The sequence below is a fragment of the Chiloscyllium plagiosum genome, chromosome 16 (assembly GCF_004010195.1).
Source record: "Chiloscyllium plagiosum isolate BGI_BamShark_2017 chromosome 16, ASM401019v2, whole genome shotgun sequence".
Taxonomy (NCBI): Eukaryota; Metazoa; Chordata; class Chondrichthyes; order Orectolobiformes; family Hemiscylliidae; genus Chiloscyllium; species Chiloscyllium plagiosum.
The window spans coordinates 4206348-4223009 of record NC_057725.1 but is presented as its reverse complement, the minus strand read 5'-3'; the positions used below and the strand labels follow the sequence as shown (position 1 = coordinate 4223009).

Sequence of the window (16662 nt, the reverse complement as noted above, 5' to 3'; positions counted from 1 at the left end):
AATTGAGGATACTGTACAGAGGTTCATCCCCAAGAAGAGAAAGATTATCCGGGGAGGGATTAGACAGCCATGGCTGACAAAGGAAGTCAGGAAATCTATCAAAGAAAAAGAGAAATCCTATAAAGTGGCCAAGAGCACTGGGAAATCAGAAGATTGGGAAGGCTACAAAAACAAACAGAGGATAACAAAGAGAGAAATAAGAAAGGAGAGAATCAAATATGAAGGTAGGCGAGCAAGCTCAGCGGCCAGAATAGCCTCCTACTTCCAACTTACATGCTTGCATCGAAAGTACTTCATAGGATGTCTTTAGGCTTTCCAGAAGTTGTGAAAAGTGCTATATAAACACCAGACTTTCTTTCAATTTAGTTGTTCCGTCCCCAGTTAGCATTCTTAATTCCTCAGGTATATTGAAATATGATTTGAGATATGATTTTGTGGCAGGGCAAAAAGGCAGGTCTTTGTAACAAAAACAGTGACCGTAACCTGTACTGTTGTTGTTATTCTGACCCGGATAACCCAAGTGAGCTATTCACCTCATTTCTTTTGGTTAATTACATCTTTACTAAGGCTCACCTGTACATGTTATTTCGTTTAAAAGATTTATTTCCTTTGCCTCCCTTTTAGACATTTTTTCTGACAATGATTAAAATCATTTGTAATTTTCAAACCACTTAATTTAAACCTATATTTTAAGTATGGTCAAATGACTGGATTAAAACATTTTAACATTGGATAAAAGTCAAATGATAATTTGTTATGATTTTTAGTTAAAGAAGATGACAAGCATTTGCTTAAATGTAAGCGAAAGCTTGAATACTGCTGACAGAAATGCAAAACTTGAAGATGATGTTGCAGAAATCAACCAAAGAGTGAGTTGCTTGCAATTTGTCTTATTTCCATTTTGCTGATGAAGTAATGTACTGTGGTATTCATTGTGTGTGCATGGGTCAGACCTAGTCCTGCCCTGGTTTTGCAAGTGCTAATGATCTTATGAGGCAAGAGTTCCTGTGATAGACAAAGATGCTAAAGAGCTGGTTTTAATTTCTCATAATTACTTTATGCTTGTTGCAGTAACTCTTGTCCCATGAATAGCCACACATCTTGACCATTTGATTTATTCCACTAAAGACTTCAGCTAAATAGATGTTTCATCCTTCTCCATTCTGGTCAGTATAAGAATCATAGAACCTGTACAGTGTGGAAGCAGGCCATTCAGCCCATCAACTCCACAACAATCCTCTGAATACCATCCTAACCAGATCTACCACCATCACAGCTCCCATGGCCAACCCACCAAACATGCACACACTGGGACAATTTAGCACAGCCAATCCATCTAACCTGCACATCTTTGGACTGTGAGAGGAACCCAGGCTGACACAAGGCAAATGTGCAAAGTCCGTGTATACAGTCAGTCGAGGCTGGAATCAAACTCTGGTCCCTGGCACTGTGAGGCAACAGTGCTAACCACTGAGCCATTGTGCCACTTATAAGCTGAGTACCTTATCTGAGATGCAGGTTGTATGCTTATAATAATCACTGAACGTAGGGAGATAGTGGCGTGGTGTTAATCACTGCTCACTTTAAGCCAAGCAGCTGCTCCGAGGGTCCGTGCATTGCATTGATATCCTGACATCATGCCAACACATTCAGGCTCGGTTTCTCGAGTCACTGCTGTGCTCAGAAGTGGAGAATTAAAGGGATCATAGGTCGTAATGTCTCAGGGGTAATAATTCTAAAGCCTAGGCTAATGCTTCACATTCATTCATCATGAAAACCCATCTTGTTCATTATTGTCCTTGAAGAATGGCAGATTTTCTTCCTTACTTGATGTCGTCTACCTGTGATCCTGGACCCACAGCAATGTGGTTGACTCTTGAATGACCTAGCAAGCTACTCAGTTAAAGGGCAATTGGGGTTGGGCAACAAATGCTGGCCTTGCCAGTATCCGTCGCATCCATAGAAGAATAAAAATGATTTTCTAACACAGTATAATTAGCCCAGAAGGATACCATTCAGCTACCATTTGAAAGAGTTAGCTGTTCAGTGCAGGACAAGTCTCAAACCAAAGCTTTTTAATATCTGATAACATAAGAGTAAAAATGCTCGGTATTTATCTTGATGTGGTATAAATATCTTGTCTTTTTTACTATTTAGATATTCATCAGATGTGGGAGTTGCTGGTTTGGTCAGCATTTATTTCCCTTCGCCATCTCTTCTTGAGAAAGCAGTCTTCTTAAACTTTAGCAATCCATAGGGTACAGGTTCACCCACAGTGGCAGAATTTTGACCCTGTGACATTGAAGGTAATTTAGTTCTAAAGCAGGATGGGATGTTGATTGGAGGAGAACCTACAGGTGTTGTTGAATCCATGGAACTGTTGTCATTTTAATGGGATGTGATGACTTAAGTGTTTTGAAAAAAAATCTGTTTCCAACATAGCAGATCTGTGTATGTTGTATGCACTCTACAACGCGCTAAAAGTAATGCAAGATGTCACAATGTTTGGATTTTCATGTTTTTCAAAACAGGAAAATATATTTTTGGAACCACATAAAAAGACTACAAAAACTCCACTGAAGCAACAATTGTCTACCTCACATTCAGTATTGGGAGCAATTAAACCAGACTTGGGAGCCATGACCACACCAACAAAGCTTCAGGAATCAACTGTTGGAGAGCCATGGACACCTACCGCTAATTTGAAAATGTTAATCAGTGCAGCTAGTCCAGAGATTAGGAGCAGGGAAAAGAAAAAACAGGAGCTACTTGTGGATGATGATCTTACTTCAGAGACTAATGAGAATTTACAGGTACAGTAACAATTCAGAAGTATGTGTTTGTAGTACACATGCAAAACTCAATGTGGAGAGTTACATCATTATAAAATTAGACTTGGAGAGCAATACATAATACAAATAAAACCTATGGATACGACTCCAACGTTTCCAAACAACGAAGTAACGTAAAGGTTCTACTTGAATTTCAGGACCAATTATCTGGGGAAGACTTTGAGAAATTTCATCCGAGTCGCAAAGAAAAAAGTCTGGGTTTGTTGTGCTATAGATTCCTGGCACGATACCCTGATTATCCCAACCCTGCACTGAACAACGATATATGCCTGGATGAAGTAGCAGCAGAACTAAGTGAGTTGGTGCATGTATCTTGCATCGCGTAAATGTATAGGATGGAGATGCAGTACTTAATGTTATGTTAATAAGGCCTGAAAGTTGCTGCATTTGATTTTAATGTAGTTTCAGATATATTGCTTATAGTTGGCAACCTCCCACTGGAGATTAAATTCTAACAATCAACAATGATGTAATTTGCAAGTGGTCAGATGGAACATATGGGCTTGGCCATTTTACTTTTTTCATTTCTCAGGGAAAAGCGCTGACTAATCAAAGCCAACCTACCTGATTTCAAATTCTATGAAAGCCTGGCAGCAGTTAACTAATAACCATTATTAATTGTCTACCAATCAAATCCACTTGCCAACCAATTAGCACTTGGTTGGCATAAGTGTTAGATTGGTATTCTTGTGATTTGTACCAACAGATGCAAACCAAAAAATTGAACAAAGTATCTGTTACTTTTTTTCCAGCAACTACTCAGTTTCTTTATAACCAAATAGCCATTTTATTTTTAAAAGGCAAAATACTGCAGATGCTGAAAATGTAGAAAACAATATGCTAGAGAAATTCATTTATGGAGCAAGAAGCAGTTCACATTTCATATCCAATATGATCTTTTTTCAGTATTGAAGAAGAGTCCTATCAACTTAGAACATTAGCTTTCAACAGAGAAACTGCTAATTGGTTGGCAAGTGGACTCAGGTATAAGCACTGCAAGGGAAAATGAAGTAATTAGTGATAATTGACAGTTAACTGCTACGCTTTGATAGAAGTTGAAGTCAGGCAGATTGGCCAATACATTTCCCTGAGAAATTAAAAATGAAATGTTACAGCCAAGCCCATTTAGAACATTTTGTTTTATTTTCAGGTGTTATGCCTTATGGTATATGAGGCTTAAAGCAAATGAGACTTCCACGACTGTAATCTCATTCTATGAATATTTCTTGGTGGTGCTTCTGTTCCTGAAACAGACTTCCAGTTATCATTTTAATTGATTTTAGGCCTAATATATTATGGTAGTTATAATTATAACTTTAACATAAAACTGCATAAGTGTAGGCTAATCCAGCATTGCTGATCATCTTGGGTGGCATGGTGGCTCAATTGTTAGCCTCACAGTGCCACAGACTTGGGTTTGATTCCAGCCTCAGATTGTGGAGTTTGCACATTCCCATCATGTCTGCGTGGCTTTTCTCCAGTGCTCTAGTTTCCTCCCACAGTCCAAAGATTTGCAGGTTAGGTGGATTGGCCCATCCTAAATTGCCTATAGTGACCAGGGATGTGCAAGATTGGTGGGTTAGCCATGGGAAAATGCAGGGTAATATGGTATGATGTAGTCTGGGTGGGATGCCCTCTGGGGGATTCAATGAGATGAGTGACCTGCTTCCACGTTGTGGGGATTCTATTCTATGATTCTAACAAATAACAAGAATTTCCACTTCTGAGTGCTGACCTATGTTACACTATGCACTTTTGTCTCAGTCAATAACGTGTTTAGACACAATGTAACAGTCAGCCTTCACTATTTAGACCTACACATGAATAAAGCCATTAAGATAATTTAAAAAGGTGTTGAAAACCTTTGACCTGTGCACAAGAATCCTTGCCTTACACAGGAGATGAGAATAAATTGAGGTGTAAAAAGCAAATGAGGTTAAATTATATATTATTGTAAAACTTAATGGTTAGTAAATACTTATAAGATAAGCATATAATCCTGAAAGATCAAAGCGTAAATTTTCAACAAATAATATTCTGCATCATTATTAACATAATTCTACTTATTTAATCAATAGATGTTGAACGTAGGCGTATCTATGATATTGTGAATGTTCTAGAAAGTTTGCATATGGTCAGCCGCCTTGCTAAGAATCGGTACCTTTGGCATGGTCGCCACAATCTCACACACACACTGGGAACACTGAAGAATGTTGGTGAAGATCAAAAATATGCGGAACAGATGCTGCACATTAAGAAGAAAGGATTCGAATTACATGAAAACTATATAAAAGAGCCACTACGTGAGCAAAATTCAACCAACGTCAATGAGGTGAAATCTAAAGAAATGTATTTTGTGGAGCTTCCTGGAATGGAATTTAGAGCAGGTAAACAGGCATTATAGTTTAATGTAGTATCAACTAATTTAAAGGTCTGTAACTTCAAAGCATTCTGTATTTTGTTCATTTCTTTGTAAACTTGTATGGCTTTTTTTTGTGGCAGTGATTACTTGCTATGAACACAATTTTAAGATTAGACATGAGAAAAGGGTCATTTAAATCACCAAACTTGTAAATAGTTTCAGTTTAAGAGAGATTATTGTCAATTGTCTAGACTTATTTGAGAGGTTTATTCTCAAAAATTAGCCATATAAATATTTGACTGTTTAGCATTTGCTTCTATCATTTCTTTCCGTCCGTTCTCAAATCTTGTAATATGCAGTGACCATGATACAGAAGGTATCGCAAACCATTTTTATTGATATGCAGGTATGCATTTTGGATACTGTTCTTCAAGCGGTGTGATACAGTTCCTTTTGTATCTACATGAACAAGCAGATAAGGTCTCAGTTAACATCTTAGTCAAATAATAACAGTGCTGATGTTTCCGATCTCCCTCAATGCTTCAGTTAAATATAAGTATAGAACAGGTCTTCCCAAAGCTTCAGCAAGCTGAAATGTTGGTGTTGCAAGCTCTGAGGCAACAGTGGCCACTGTGGAACTCTGACTGAATTATTACAGCTGACCTCCTGGTCCAACAGAACCCAACTACCTCATTTCTCACAAGGTTGCAACAAATTTCAAGCCTCAATTGAAAGTCACAGTAGAAAAATGTTTGGGAAGCACCTAAAGTTTGCATTCTAGTCCTGAAGTGCAACTTGAATCTACAGTTGTTTTCTCAAATGAGAGTGCTACAGTTAAGCCAAGTTAAGTGAAACACTGGAAGCTGCTTGCTCTTGCCCACCAACCAATTTGTCCATATTTCCAGTTGGATGTACATGCATGTTTTTACAGTGACCGTGTCCTTGAAATGATGTGTGGGAGTTCCTTTGAAACTGTTTGCAATATGATGGAATGGCAATCAGGTAAACGTACAAACTGGTTTATGTGAGTAACCTAGCAGGATTTCAAATTAAAAATATAAAAAGCTGATAGTATTTTTTAACCTTTTTAGTTTTGATTTTGATACTGTAAATTTGAAACTGTTTCTCCCCCAGGAGGATCAGTAACTTGGGGCCACTAATTTAAGATAATTGGGAAAAGAACAAAAGGGGACATCAGGCTTATTTTTAATGTAGTGAGTTCTAGTGGACTGGAATGTGTTGCCTGAAAAATAGAAGCTTTTAAATGGGCATTGGATATACACTTTAAAGGAGGATAACGGTAGAGAGGAGTAAAAATAATTGGACGGCTTTTTAACAGACACAACTGAGGGCTGTCTTGTGGCACAGTGGGGTAGTGTCCCTGTCCCTGGACAAGAGATGTAATAACATCTCTGAACATGTTGGTTAGGAAAATAGGTTCATTAAAAAAAGAAGGCACAACTGGTCTCCTGTCCTATGAGGCTTACTTTAATTGCTGTGGACAAATACAGAAAGCTGGCTAAAGTGAACTGGAAAATTAAGTTAACAGACAGGTCAGTAGAGATGCAGTGGAACACAGTAACAGGAGTAGGCTATTCAGCCTGTTCCACCATTCAGTGAGATCATGGCTGATCTGTGGCTGAATTCCATATATCTGCCTTTGTCTCATATTCCCTAATGTTTTTGTTTAACAAAAAATTATCTATTTCAGATTTAAAATGAACAACTGAACTGCCATTTGTGGAAGAGAGTTCCAGACCCCTTCCACCTTTCCTTATTGGTCTGGCCTGAATTCTCAGTCTATGCCCCATAGTTCTGGAAGCTCCAACCAGTGGAAATAACCTGTCTTGTCCTTTTAATATCTTGAAGACTTTGAGATCAGCCCTTAAGCTTCTAAATTCTAGAGAGAACGGGCCTAATTTTTATAACCTCACTTTATAACTTAACCCTTAAAGTCCAGGTATAGGACTGAAGTTAGGGGTCGGTTCTTCACTCAGCGAGTCGTGAGTTCATGGAATGCCCTGCCAGTAGCAGTCGTGGACTCTCCCTCTTTATGGGCATTTAAGCGGGCATTGGATAGGTATATGGAGGATAGTGGGTTAGTATAGGTTAGGTGGGCTTGGATCGGCGCAACATCGAGGGCCAAAGGGCCTGTACTGCGCTGTATTCTTCTATGTTCTATGTATAGAATATAGAACAATGCAGCACAGAACAGGCCCTTCGACTCTCAATGTTGCGCCGATCTGTGAACTAATCTAAGCCCATCCCCCTACACTATCCCATTGTCATCCATGTGCATAGCCAAGGACTGTTTAAATGCCCCTAACGTGGCTGTGTTAACTACATCGGCAGGCAGGGCATTCCATGCCCTTACCACTCTGAGTGATTCTTGCAAACCTACTTTATACTCCCTCCAAGGCAATTTGTCTTTCTTAAGGTGTGGTACCCAGATCTGCTCTCAATACTCCCAAGTGGGGTCTTTCCTTGCTTGCTATGATCTGCCTGTACTGCTCGTAAACAAGGCTTTTCACTGTACTTCGGTACATGTGGCAATAAATGAATATGTACATACATACATAAATAACCAGTGGCAGAAATTTAAGGAGATACTTAAAATCAACAATAAATGCATTCCCACAAAAAAGAATCATCCCTATAGGGGTATCAATTAGGCATGGTTAACTAAAATAGTTAAATATAACATTAAATTTTAAAATCATATAATTGCGCAAAAATATAAGGTCAGAGGTTTGGACATGAAAAAGTCAAGCAGGAAAAGTTAAGGTACAGGAGGTAACTAGCTAGAAATGTAAAAACTAAGATTCTATAAATATTATAAAAAGACTTAAAGTGACTCCTATAGAAAGTGAGTCTGGGAATAAAGGTTGGAAAGTATGTAGGTGGAAGGTGAATGGGACATATGTTTTTCATCTATAGAAAATACACATGACATCCCAGAAATAGTCGTCAATTAGGAAATCGAAGCGAGGAAGGAACTCTGGAAAATTGCAATAACCAGAGAAGTGGTACTGAGGAAATTATTGCAGCTACAGGTCAACAGTTCCCTGAAGATGGCAATACTGGAGAAGGAAGTAGGCAAATGGCATTCTCATAGAGTATAACAATTGGCAAGTCATGTTGCAGCTGTATAGAACTTTAGTTAGACCATATTTGGAATATTATGTACTGTTCTGATCGCCACATTACCAGAAGGATGTGAAGGCTTTGCAGCAGGTACAGAAAGGGTTTACCAAGATGTTGCCTGGTTTGGTGGGTATCAGCTTTGAGGAATGATTGTACAACTTTGGTTTGTTTTTATTTAATATCAATGGATGAGGAAAGACCTGAGAGAAGTATACAAAATTATGAGAGGCATGGATAGGGGATAAGTTTAAAGGAGATGCGAGAGGCAGGTTTTTTAACAGAGGGTGATGAGTACCTGGAATGTGCTGCAAGAGGAGCTGGTGGAGACTGATACAATAGTGACATTTAAGAGGCATCTTGGCAGTTATTTGAATATCAGAGAATAGAAGGATATGGACAGGACGAAAAACTTTTAGTTCAGAAAGGCATCATATGTAAGCGCAGCCTTGCTGGGCAGAAGGGCCTGTTTCTGTATTGTACTGTTCTTTGTTCTATAATGGAACTCACAAGAGGGAAAAGCATAGTTGACCTCACCCTTACCAATCTGCCAGCCACAGATGTATCTGTCCATGGCAGTATTGGTAAGAGTGACCATTAAACTATCCTTGTGGACATAGAGTCCTGTCTTCACATTGAGAACACCCACCATCATGTTGTGTGGCACTATCACTGTGCTAAATGGGACAGAGTTCAAATAGATCTAGCAAATCAAGATTGGTCATCCATGAGGTGCTGTTATCCATTAACAAGAGCAGAATTCTACTCTAACACAATCTACAACCTCATGGCCTGGCATATCTCCCACTCAACCATTGCCATTAAGCCATGAGATCAAACCTGGTTCATAGGGACCACAGAAGAATGCTCCAGGAGCAACATCAGGAATACCTAAAAATGGTTGTCAAGCTGGTAAAATTATCAACCAGGATTACTTGTGTGCCAAACAGCATAGCAGCAAGTGAAAGACAGCTAAGCAGTCCCACAATCAACGGATCAGATCCAAGCTCTGCAATTCTGCCACATCCAGTTGTGAAAAGTGGTGGACAATTAAACAACTCACTGGAGGAGGAGGCTCCACAAATATCCCCATCCTCAATGAGCCCAAGACATCAGTGCAAAAGATAAGGATGAAGCATTCACAGCAATCTTCGTCCTGAAGTGCCAAATAGAACATCTATCTTGGCCTCCTCCAGGGTCTCCAGCATCAGAGATACCAGTCTTCAATTAATTTGATTAATTTCACATGATATCAAGAAATGATTGGAAGCATTGGATTCTGCAGAGGCTATGGATTCTGAGACCATTTCAGCAATAGTACTGAAGACTGTTGCTCCAGAACTTACTGTTCCCCTAGCTAAGCTATTCTAGTACAGTTACAATACTGGTGTCTTTCAGACAATGTGGAAAATTGCCCAGGTATGTCCTGTACACAAAATATAGGACAAATCCAACACAGCCAATTATCGACCCATCAGTCTACTCTCCATCATCAGAAGAGTATGGAAGGTGTCATCAGCAATGCAATCGAGTAGCACCAGCTCAGCAATAACTTGCACACTAATGCCCCCTTTGGGTTCTGCCAGCTTCTAATTTCACAACAGCCTTGGTTCTAATATGCCTCTGGAGTTCAGTGCTTTTGGCCAAAAGTAAGAGTGACTGCCCATGACATTGAGGCCGCATTCAATCGAGTGTGGCAATGAGGAGCCCTAGAAAAACTGGAATCAATGACTATGAGGGGAATCTCTCTGCTGGTCAGAGTCATACCTGGCACATAGCAAGATGGTTGTGGTTGTTAGAGGTCAATCATCTCAACTCCATAAATCTGCAGGAGCTCATCAGAGGTGTCCTAGGCGCAATTATCTTCAGTTGCATCATCAATGGCCTTTCCTACATCAAAAGGTCAGAAGTGAAGATTTTGCTGATGATCGCACAATTTACGCCTCCAAATACTGAAGCAGTTCATGTTCAAATGCAACAAGATCTGAGCAATATACAGGTTGAAGCTGACAAGTACCAGCAATGTTCATGCCACACAAATGTCAGGCAATAACCATCATCAGTAAGAGACAATCTAAATACCACCTGACATTCAGCGATGTTCTCATCCCTGAATCCCCGCTATCAACTTCTGACGGGTGACCATTGACCAGAAATTCAACTGGACTCTCCATATAACTACATCAAAGACACCTCGGAAATGACTGCCAGACTACTCAGACCCCCTGGTATCATGATAGCCCCAAACCCAAGAACACTCTAAAACAGCAGCTAATGAACTTGAAAGACCCTATACAGACAACAAGCAAAACTAATGTCATTTACAAAAATACCTTGCAAGAACTGTAACAAACACTACATTGGACAAACAGGCAGAAAACTAGCCACCAGTATACATGAACATCAACTAGCCACAAGACAACATGACCCTCTCTCACCAGTATCCGTACATACAGATAATGGATTAGAGGTGCTACATACAGATAAGGAAGGACACCATTTCGACTGGCAGCACACATCCATTCTAGGACAAGCCAAACATAGATACGCATGAGAATTCCTAGAAGCATGGCATTACCACCGGAACTCCATCAATAAACACATTGACTTTGACCCCATTTACCACCCTCTGAGAAAAAGAACAGTAAATGACATCACCACCACAGGAAATGACATCATCAACCCAAAATAACCCAAACATTTAAATAGAAAGCAGGAAACATCAGTGCTTCGTCTGGAGGCTCACTGAAGATGTTACCGAGTATGGTGACAAAATGTCTGAAAATGAACCTTCCAGCTCAGCGAGCAAACCTACATCCAGAAATAGTAGGTATTAATGATCATTTTCAAGTTGTCAGGATGTGATAAGAGGTGTGCGACAGGATTCAGTGCTGTGGCCTCAATGTTTAACAAGTTATGTAAATAACTTTGATGAAGGGGCCAAAAGTATATTTGATAATGACACAAAGATAGGTAATAAAGTAAATTGTGAAGAGAACGTGAGTAGGCGATAAAGGGATAAAGATAAAAAAAAGAACTGAGGATGCTGTGAATCAGAAACAAAAACAGAAATTGCTGGAAAAGCTCAGCAGGTCTGGCAGCATCTGTGAATAAAATCAGAGTTAATATTTCAGAGAAATTCTAAGGAAGGGTCACCAGACCCAAAATGTTAACTCTGATTTCTCTTCACATTTGTTGCTAGACCTGCTGAACTTTTCCAGCAATTTCTGTGAAAGGGATACAGGTAGTAGGTGTAGGGACAAAAATTAGGCAAGTAGAGTATAATCTGGGAAAGTGTAAAATTATCCATTTTGGCAGGTAGCATAAAAAAATTAGCTGATTACCTAAATGGTAAGAGATTGCAGATCGCTGAGATGCAGAGGGATCTGGATGCCTGACTGCATGAATGACAAAAGGCACAGCAAGTGATTAGGAAAGCTGATAGAATGTTATTGTTCATTGCAAGGGAACTAGAATGGGGAGGAGTGATAAACATGGGGAGGAGTGATAAACATTTCTACATTGTTATTATTTGATAATGTGAGTTCTGATATGAACAGAACCACGTATAGCTTTAAGTTTGATTATATTTCTATATTGTGTGGGTTAAGAAGGGAAGACATATGGTAGGATTTTTCCAGGCTCTGGATGATTTGGACAATTGCAAGTCAGTTGGGAAAATTTGTTGAGAATAGAAAAATGAAATTGTCACTATCAAGAAAAACTTCAGATACTCCACCTCAGGTTTTTACAGTTAAAGAAGAATCTCACTAGTGAGTGTCAAAGGCCTATTTGCATGCATTAATATCTCATTATTTACCTTTTCTCACATTGGGTGGAGGAGTTGGGGTGTCATTGCTATGGCGATACAGGACATTGATGCGGCCACTTTTGGAACCATGCTTTCAGTCATGGTCTCCTTGCTATAGGAAAGGTGTTATTAAACTTAAAAACTTTCCGAAAGGTTTACGAGGATGTTGCAGGGGTTGGAGAGTTTGAGCTAAAGGCAGAGGCTGAACAGGCTGGGGCTATTTTCCCTGGAGCATCAAAGGCTGAGGTGGTGACCTTACAGTGGTTTATAAAGTCATGAGGGACATGGATAGAGTGAATAACAGTCTTTTTCCCTGGGTAGAGTAGTCCAAAACAAGAGGGCATAGGTTAAAGGTGAGAGGGGAAAGATATAAAAGGAGCCTGAGGGGCAACTTTTCATTCCGAGAATGGTATGTGTATAGGATGAACTGCCAGAGAAAGTGGTAGAGGCTGGTACAATTACAGTTAAAAGGCACCTGGACGGGTACATGAATAGGAAGGATTTAGAGGGATGGGGGCCAAATGCTGGTAAATGAGACTAGAGTAGTTTAGGATATCTGGTTGGCAAGGACAAGTTGGACAGAAGGGTCTGTTTCTGTGCTGTAGAACTGTATAATCTCATTTGTATGCAGTTTGCTATTTTCCCAGACAGTGGAGAGAAACCAGATGGAAACAATTCCTGACATGAAAGCAAATACCTGGTGGCTGCAGCCCACAAGCATCTTCTCCATGCAGTCACCTTGTCCATAATTCCCAACATCTCAGGGTATGCTCTGTGGGCAGTGACCATTTACACCCATCACCAACACAGATTAGCATCACACTTGCACCAGCCTCTCCACATCATCATGGCACACTTCCAGCTTGTTTACAATACAGTTCACCTTTTCAATACTGTACTTTGGAGCTCACTGACACCTTACATTGCAGTGCTTCTGCTTTACGAGTAAGGGCAGGCAGACCACTGTATAGATGAGACCTCCTACTTTGCACTCTTAGCATTCATTCATTTTCCATCAGTGCACACATTGGTACCTCTTTCAGAACTTGCAGCCTCACTTCTGTCTTGCCTTATCTCTTAGCACAGGCACAAAGTCAAGCAACTTGATATGTGTGCCAATAGTCACAGTCAAAGCCGAATTGCTTTTTGTACAAGGTACAGGAGCTACTCACCTCATCTTGGATTGTAAATATGAACATCATTATCTTGAAGGGCGGCATGGTGGCTCAGTTGTTAGCACTGCTGCCTCACAGCACCAGGATTCTAGGTTCGATTCCAGCCTCTGGTGACTGTCTATGTGGAGTTTGTACATTCTCCCTGTGTCTGCGTGGGTTTCCTCTGGGTGCTCCGGTTTCCTCCCACTGTCCAAAGATGTGCAGGTCTGGTGAATAGGCCATGTTAAGTTGCCCAGAGTGTTAGGTGCATTAGTCAGAAGGAAATGGGTCTGGATGGGTTACTCTTCGGAGGGTTGGTGTGGACTGGTTGGGCTAAAGGGCCTGTTTCCGCACTGTAGGAAATCTAATAAAGTCTAATTATATGCACTGATAATGTAATGTTGAGGCGAAGATTCTCCAGTCTCCATACCAATATCATTTGCCATCTCTTGCTGTTTGTGTGCCAAATGGCTTGTTCAGCATATATCTGAATCAGGCCAACAATTGTAAAGGTCCATATAGAGGCATCCCATTTCCCTTCTCATAGGCCTCCATGTCTCAGTATTTTGAGGGTAGATTTTAAATGTAATTTGTGTGTGCTGCAACTGCTGACTGTTGACATTGCTGAAGAACTGCTTTGTTTTTGATATTACCCACATGGGCTCATTCAAACTGTAAAAATGAATTCAGGCACAGAAGTTGCAGTCATATGTGTCTGTGACTGCTTTACGAAGAGAGTTCACAGAAATTGATGGTAAACATGGATGTCTGGTGTGACCAGTATCAATCTCCAGCAGATGTGGAGCAGCCTCCTCATGTGGAGTTTACAGCTACAGGTTCCCACATGATGTGGTAAAAATGCAGGAGACCCAGAGTTGCTTGTCTTTCTTGCAATGATGTGCAACTGAGAGAGCCAGTGACACTCCACTCTGAATCGAGGTGGCAGTCAGGACACCATGTCATGATGCCCATTATATGTGCAGTGCAACACATTCCACTAGAAACAAGGACCATAAAATATTTCCTCAACATTGGATCCCCACATTGGTCAGGACTGACCATGTATTGCATTACAGAAATAGGATAATGCATAATGCTTGGCTGCTTTTTCCCCAGACAGCTGAAGTATGCAACAGCATTATAGGTATTTTCTGATCAACCTGTTCAGAGATATCATTGCACACCTCAGGAGCAGTTGGGCCTTGAACCTGGGCCTCCTAGGTCAAAGGTAGGGACACAACAACTACACTAAATGAGCCCTTTGAAGCACGGTTATATGATGGACAATGAGAGCCACAGCATTGCACCTAGTAGGAAAATGGGAACTTTGATCAGAAGGAGCAGCACCTTTACCTTCACCATCGTACAGTGCAGCATGTCAGTCAATGCAATGCAGGCAGGACTTCGTTGTCGTCGCTTTCAGTGGAACTGAGTTGCATAATGTCAGTTTCCACTGACGAAATGTTTTGATGTTGCAGAGGCCAGCATTCTCTGCTCAATCATAACTCCAAATGTAGCTGATTTGTTTCTTTTTCTTTTGCTTTTCCTGTTGTTCAATAAAGCTAAGATTAGAAACTAAAGCCCTCTCAACATCTGATGCCACTCATTCAATTATGGCAAAGTTTCATGCTAATATGTACACTACAGAAAAGAAACTACTCCTAAGACTGAGTTAAAATATCTTGTGGTGCTAAGGATGGCTAGCCTTCTAGCTTCATTCTTATAGTTATAATTAAACTGACAGTCACTGACACAGGGCGAAAGTGAGGACTGCAGATGCTGGAGATCCGGGTCAAGATTCCTGATGAAGGGCTTTTGCCTGAAATGTTGATTTTCCTGCTCCTCGGATGCTGCCTGACCTGCTGCGCTTTTCCAGCACCACTCTAATCTTGAATCTAGGGTCACTGACACAACTGATGATGTAAAGTTTCACCTATGACATCTATGTCCCCTCAGATTTTCTTTTTCCCTTCCTTCTCACTACACCTTGCGGTCTGCAGTGAAGGTGGAGGGAACCGTGCCTTTCTTGGAGCCCATTGGCCTTGGGAGTTTTGACCAGGCAAAACAAGGGGCATTTGTAACTAGAGAATGAATGGTTCCTGGCCTCCTTACCTTGAAGCCCACAGTTAGAGAATGCAGCAAGTTGGAAATGCAAACGATCTCTGAAGACGCTTGAGTCGAGAATTCTGGGGGCTTATGTGTGGTTCAAGTTGTGTACAACTTTCCAAAGCACCAACCTGTCTCCTTTTAGAAGGGGTATCTGGAGTGGGGTCTAGGTCCCACGTTCCCCTGTTGTTTGTCATTGGTGCCTAGCGCCCATGGCGGAGTTGTTAGAGTGCATGTCTGTGCACATGTCTGTCAGACACTGAGTGCTGCACCCTAGTTTTTCACGACAGTGACTAACCTAGGCATAGAGACAGCCAATAATCTGCTGGAGCTAGCATAGTACAGGTTGCATTTGTGAACTCCCTCAGTTTTCAATCCAGTTTCTCAAGTGTGCCTGACAAAGAGCCTGCTCTTCCTGTATTTAATTTGTCAGAATGTACAAGCTATTAAAAGCCAACATCATGGGTCCTCTTCTGGCTGGTCCTATGTGGCAGTCCCCTAAGTTCTGGAGAGACCTGGAATGCTTCTTTGGCCAGGTATGGTAATGTGCTCACGAGAATGTGCTGCCAAATCTAATCTAGCTAAAATATCCACTGAGGTGTCAGTATCAGAGTTCGATAGATTTGGGATCAGTTCCTGCGGATTGGAGGGTGGCTAATGTTGTACCACTTTTTAAGAAAGGTGGGAGAGAGAAAGCAGGAAATTATAGACCAGTTAGTCTGACCTCAGTAGTGGGAAAGATGCTGGAGTCTATTATAAAGGATGAAATTAGGACACATCTGGATAGTAGGAACAGGATAGGTCAGAGTCAGCATGGATTTATGAAGGGGAAATCATGCTTGACTAATCTTTTGGAATTTTTTGAGGATGTAACTCTGAAGGTGGACGAGGGAGATTCAGTAGATGTAGTGTACCTGGACTTTCAGAAAGCTTTTGATAAAGTCCCACATAGGAGGTTAGTGAGCAAAATTAGGGCGCATGGTATTGGGGGCAAACTACTAATTTGAATTGAAAGTTGGTTGGCTGACAGGAAACAAAGAGTAGTGATAAACGGTTCCATTTTGGAATGGCAGGCAGTGACCAGTGGGGTACCGCAGGGATCAGTACTGGGACCGCAGCTTTTTACAATATATGTTAATGATATAGAAGATGGTATGTTATAAATAATATTAGCAAATTTGCTGATGATACAAAGCTGGGTGGCAGGGTGAAATGTGAGGAGAATGTTAGGAGATT

General features: G+C 40.7%; 1 protein-coding gene across 2 annotated transcripts in view; it reads left to right on the top strand.

Moving 5' to 3' along the window:
- e2f8 (E2F transcription factor 8) overlaps positions 1-16662 on the top strand; it is a 46068-nt gene that overhangs the window by 9603 nt on the left and 19803 nt on the right. For both annotated transcript variants that reach the window (XR_006313883.1, XM_043705371.1), the window contains exons 2-5: positions 768-869; positions 2532-2813; positions 2990-3146; positions 4931-5239. Coding sequence is in view for 1 of the 2 variants with exons in the window: in XM_043705371.1 (XP_043561306.1) it covers positions 777-869; positions 2532-2813; positions 2990-3146; positions 4931-5239 (841 nt within the window). In the remaining variant the exon portion in view is untranslated. The remainder of the gene's footprint in view (positions 1-767; positions 870-2531; positions 2814-2989; positions 3147-4930; positions 5240-16662) is intronic.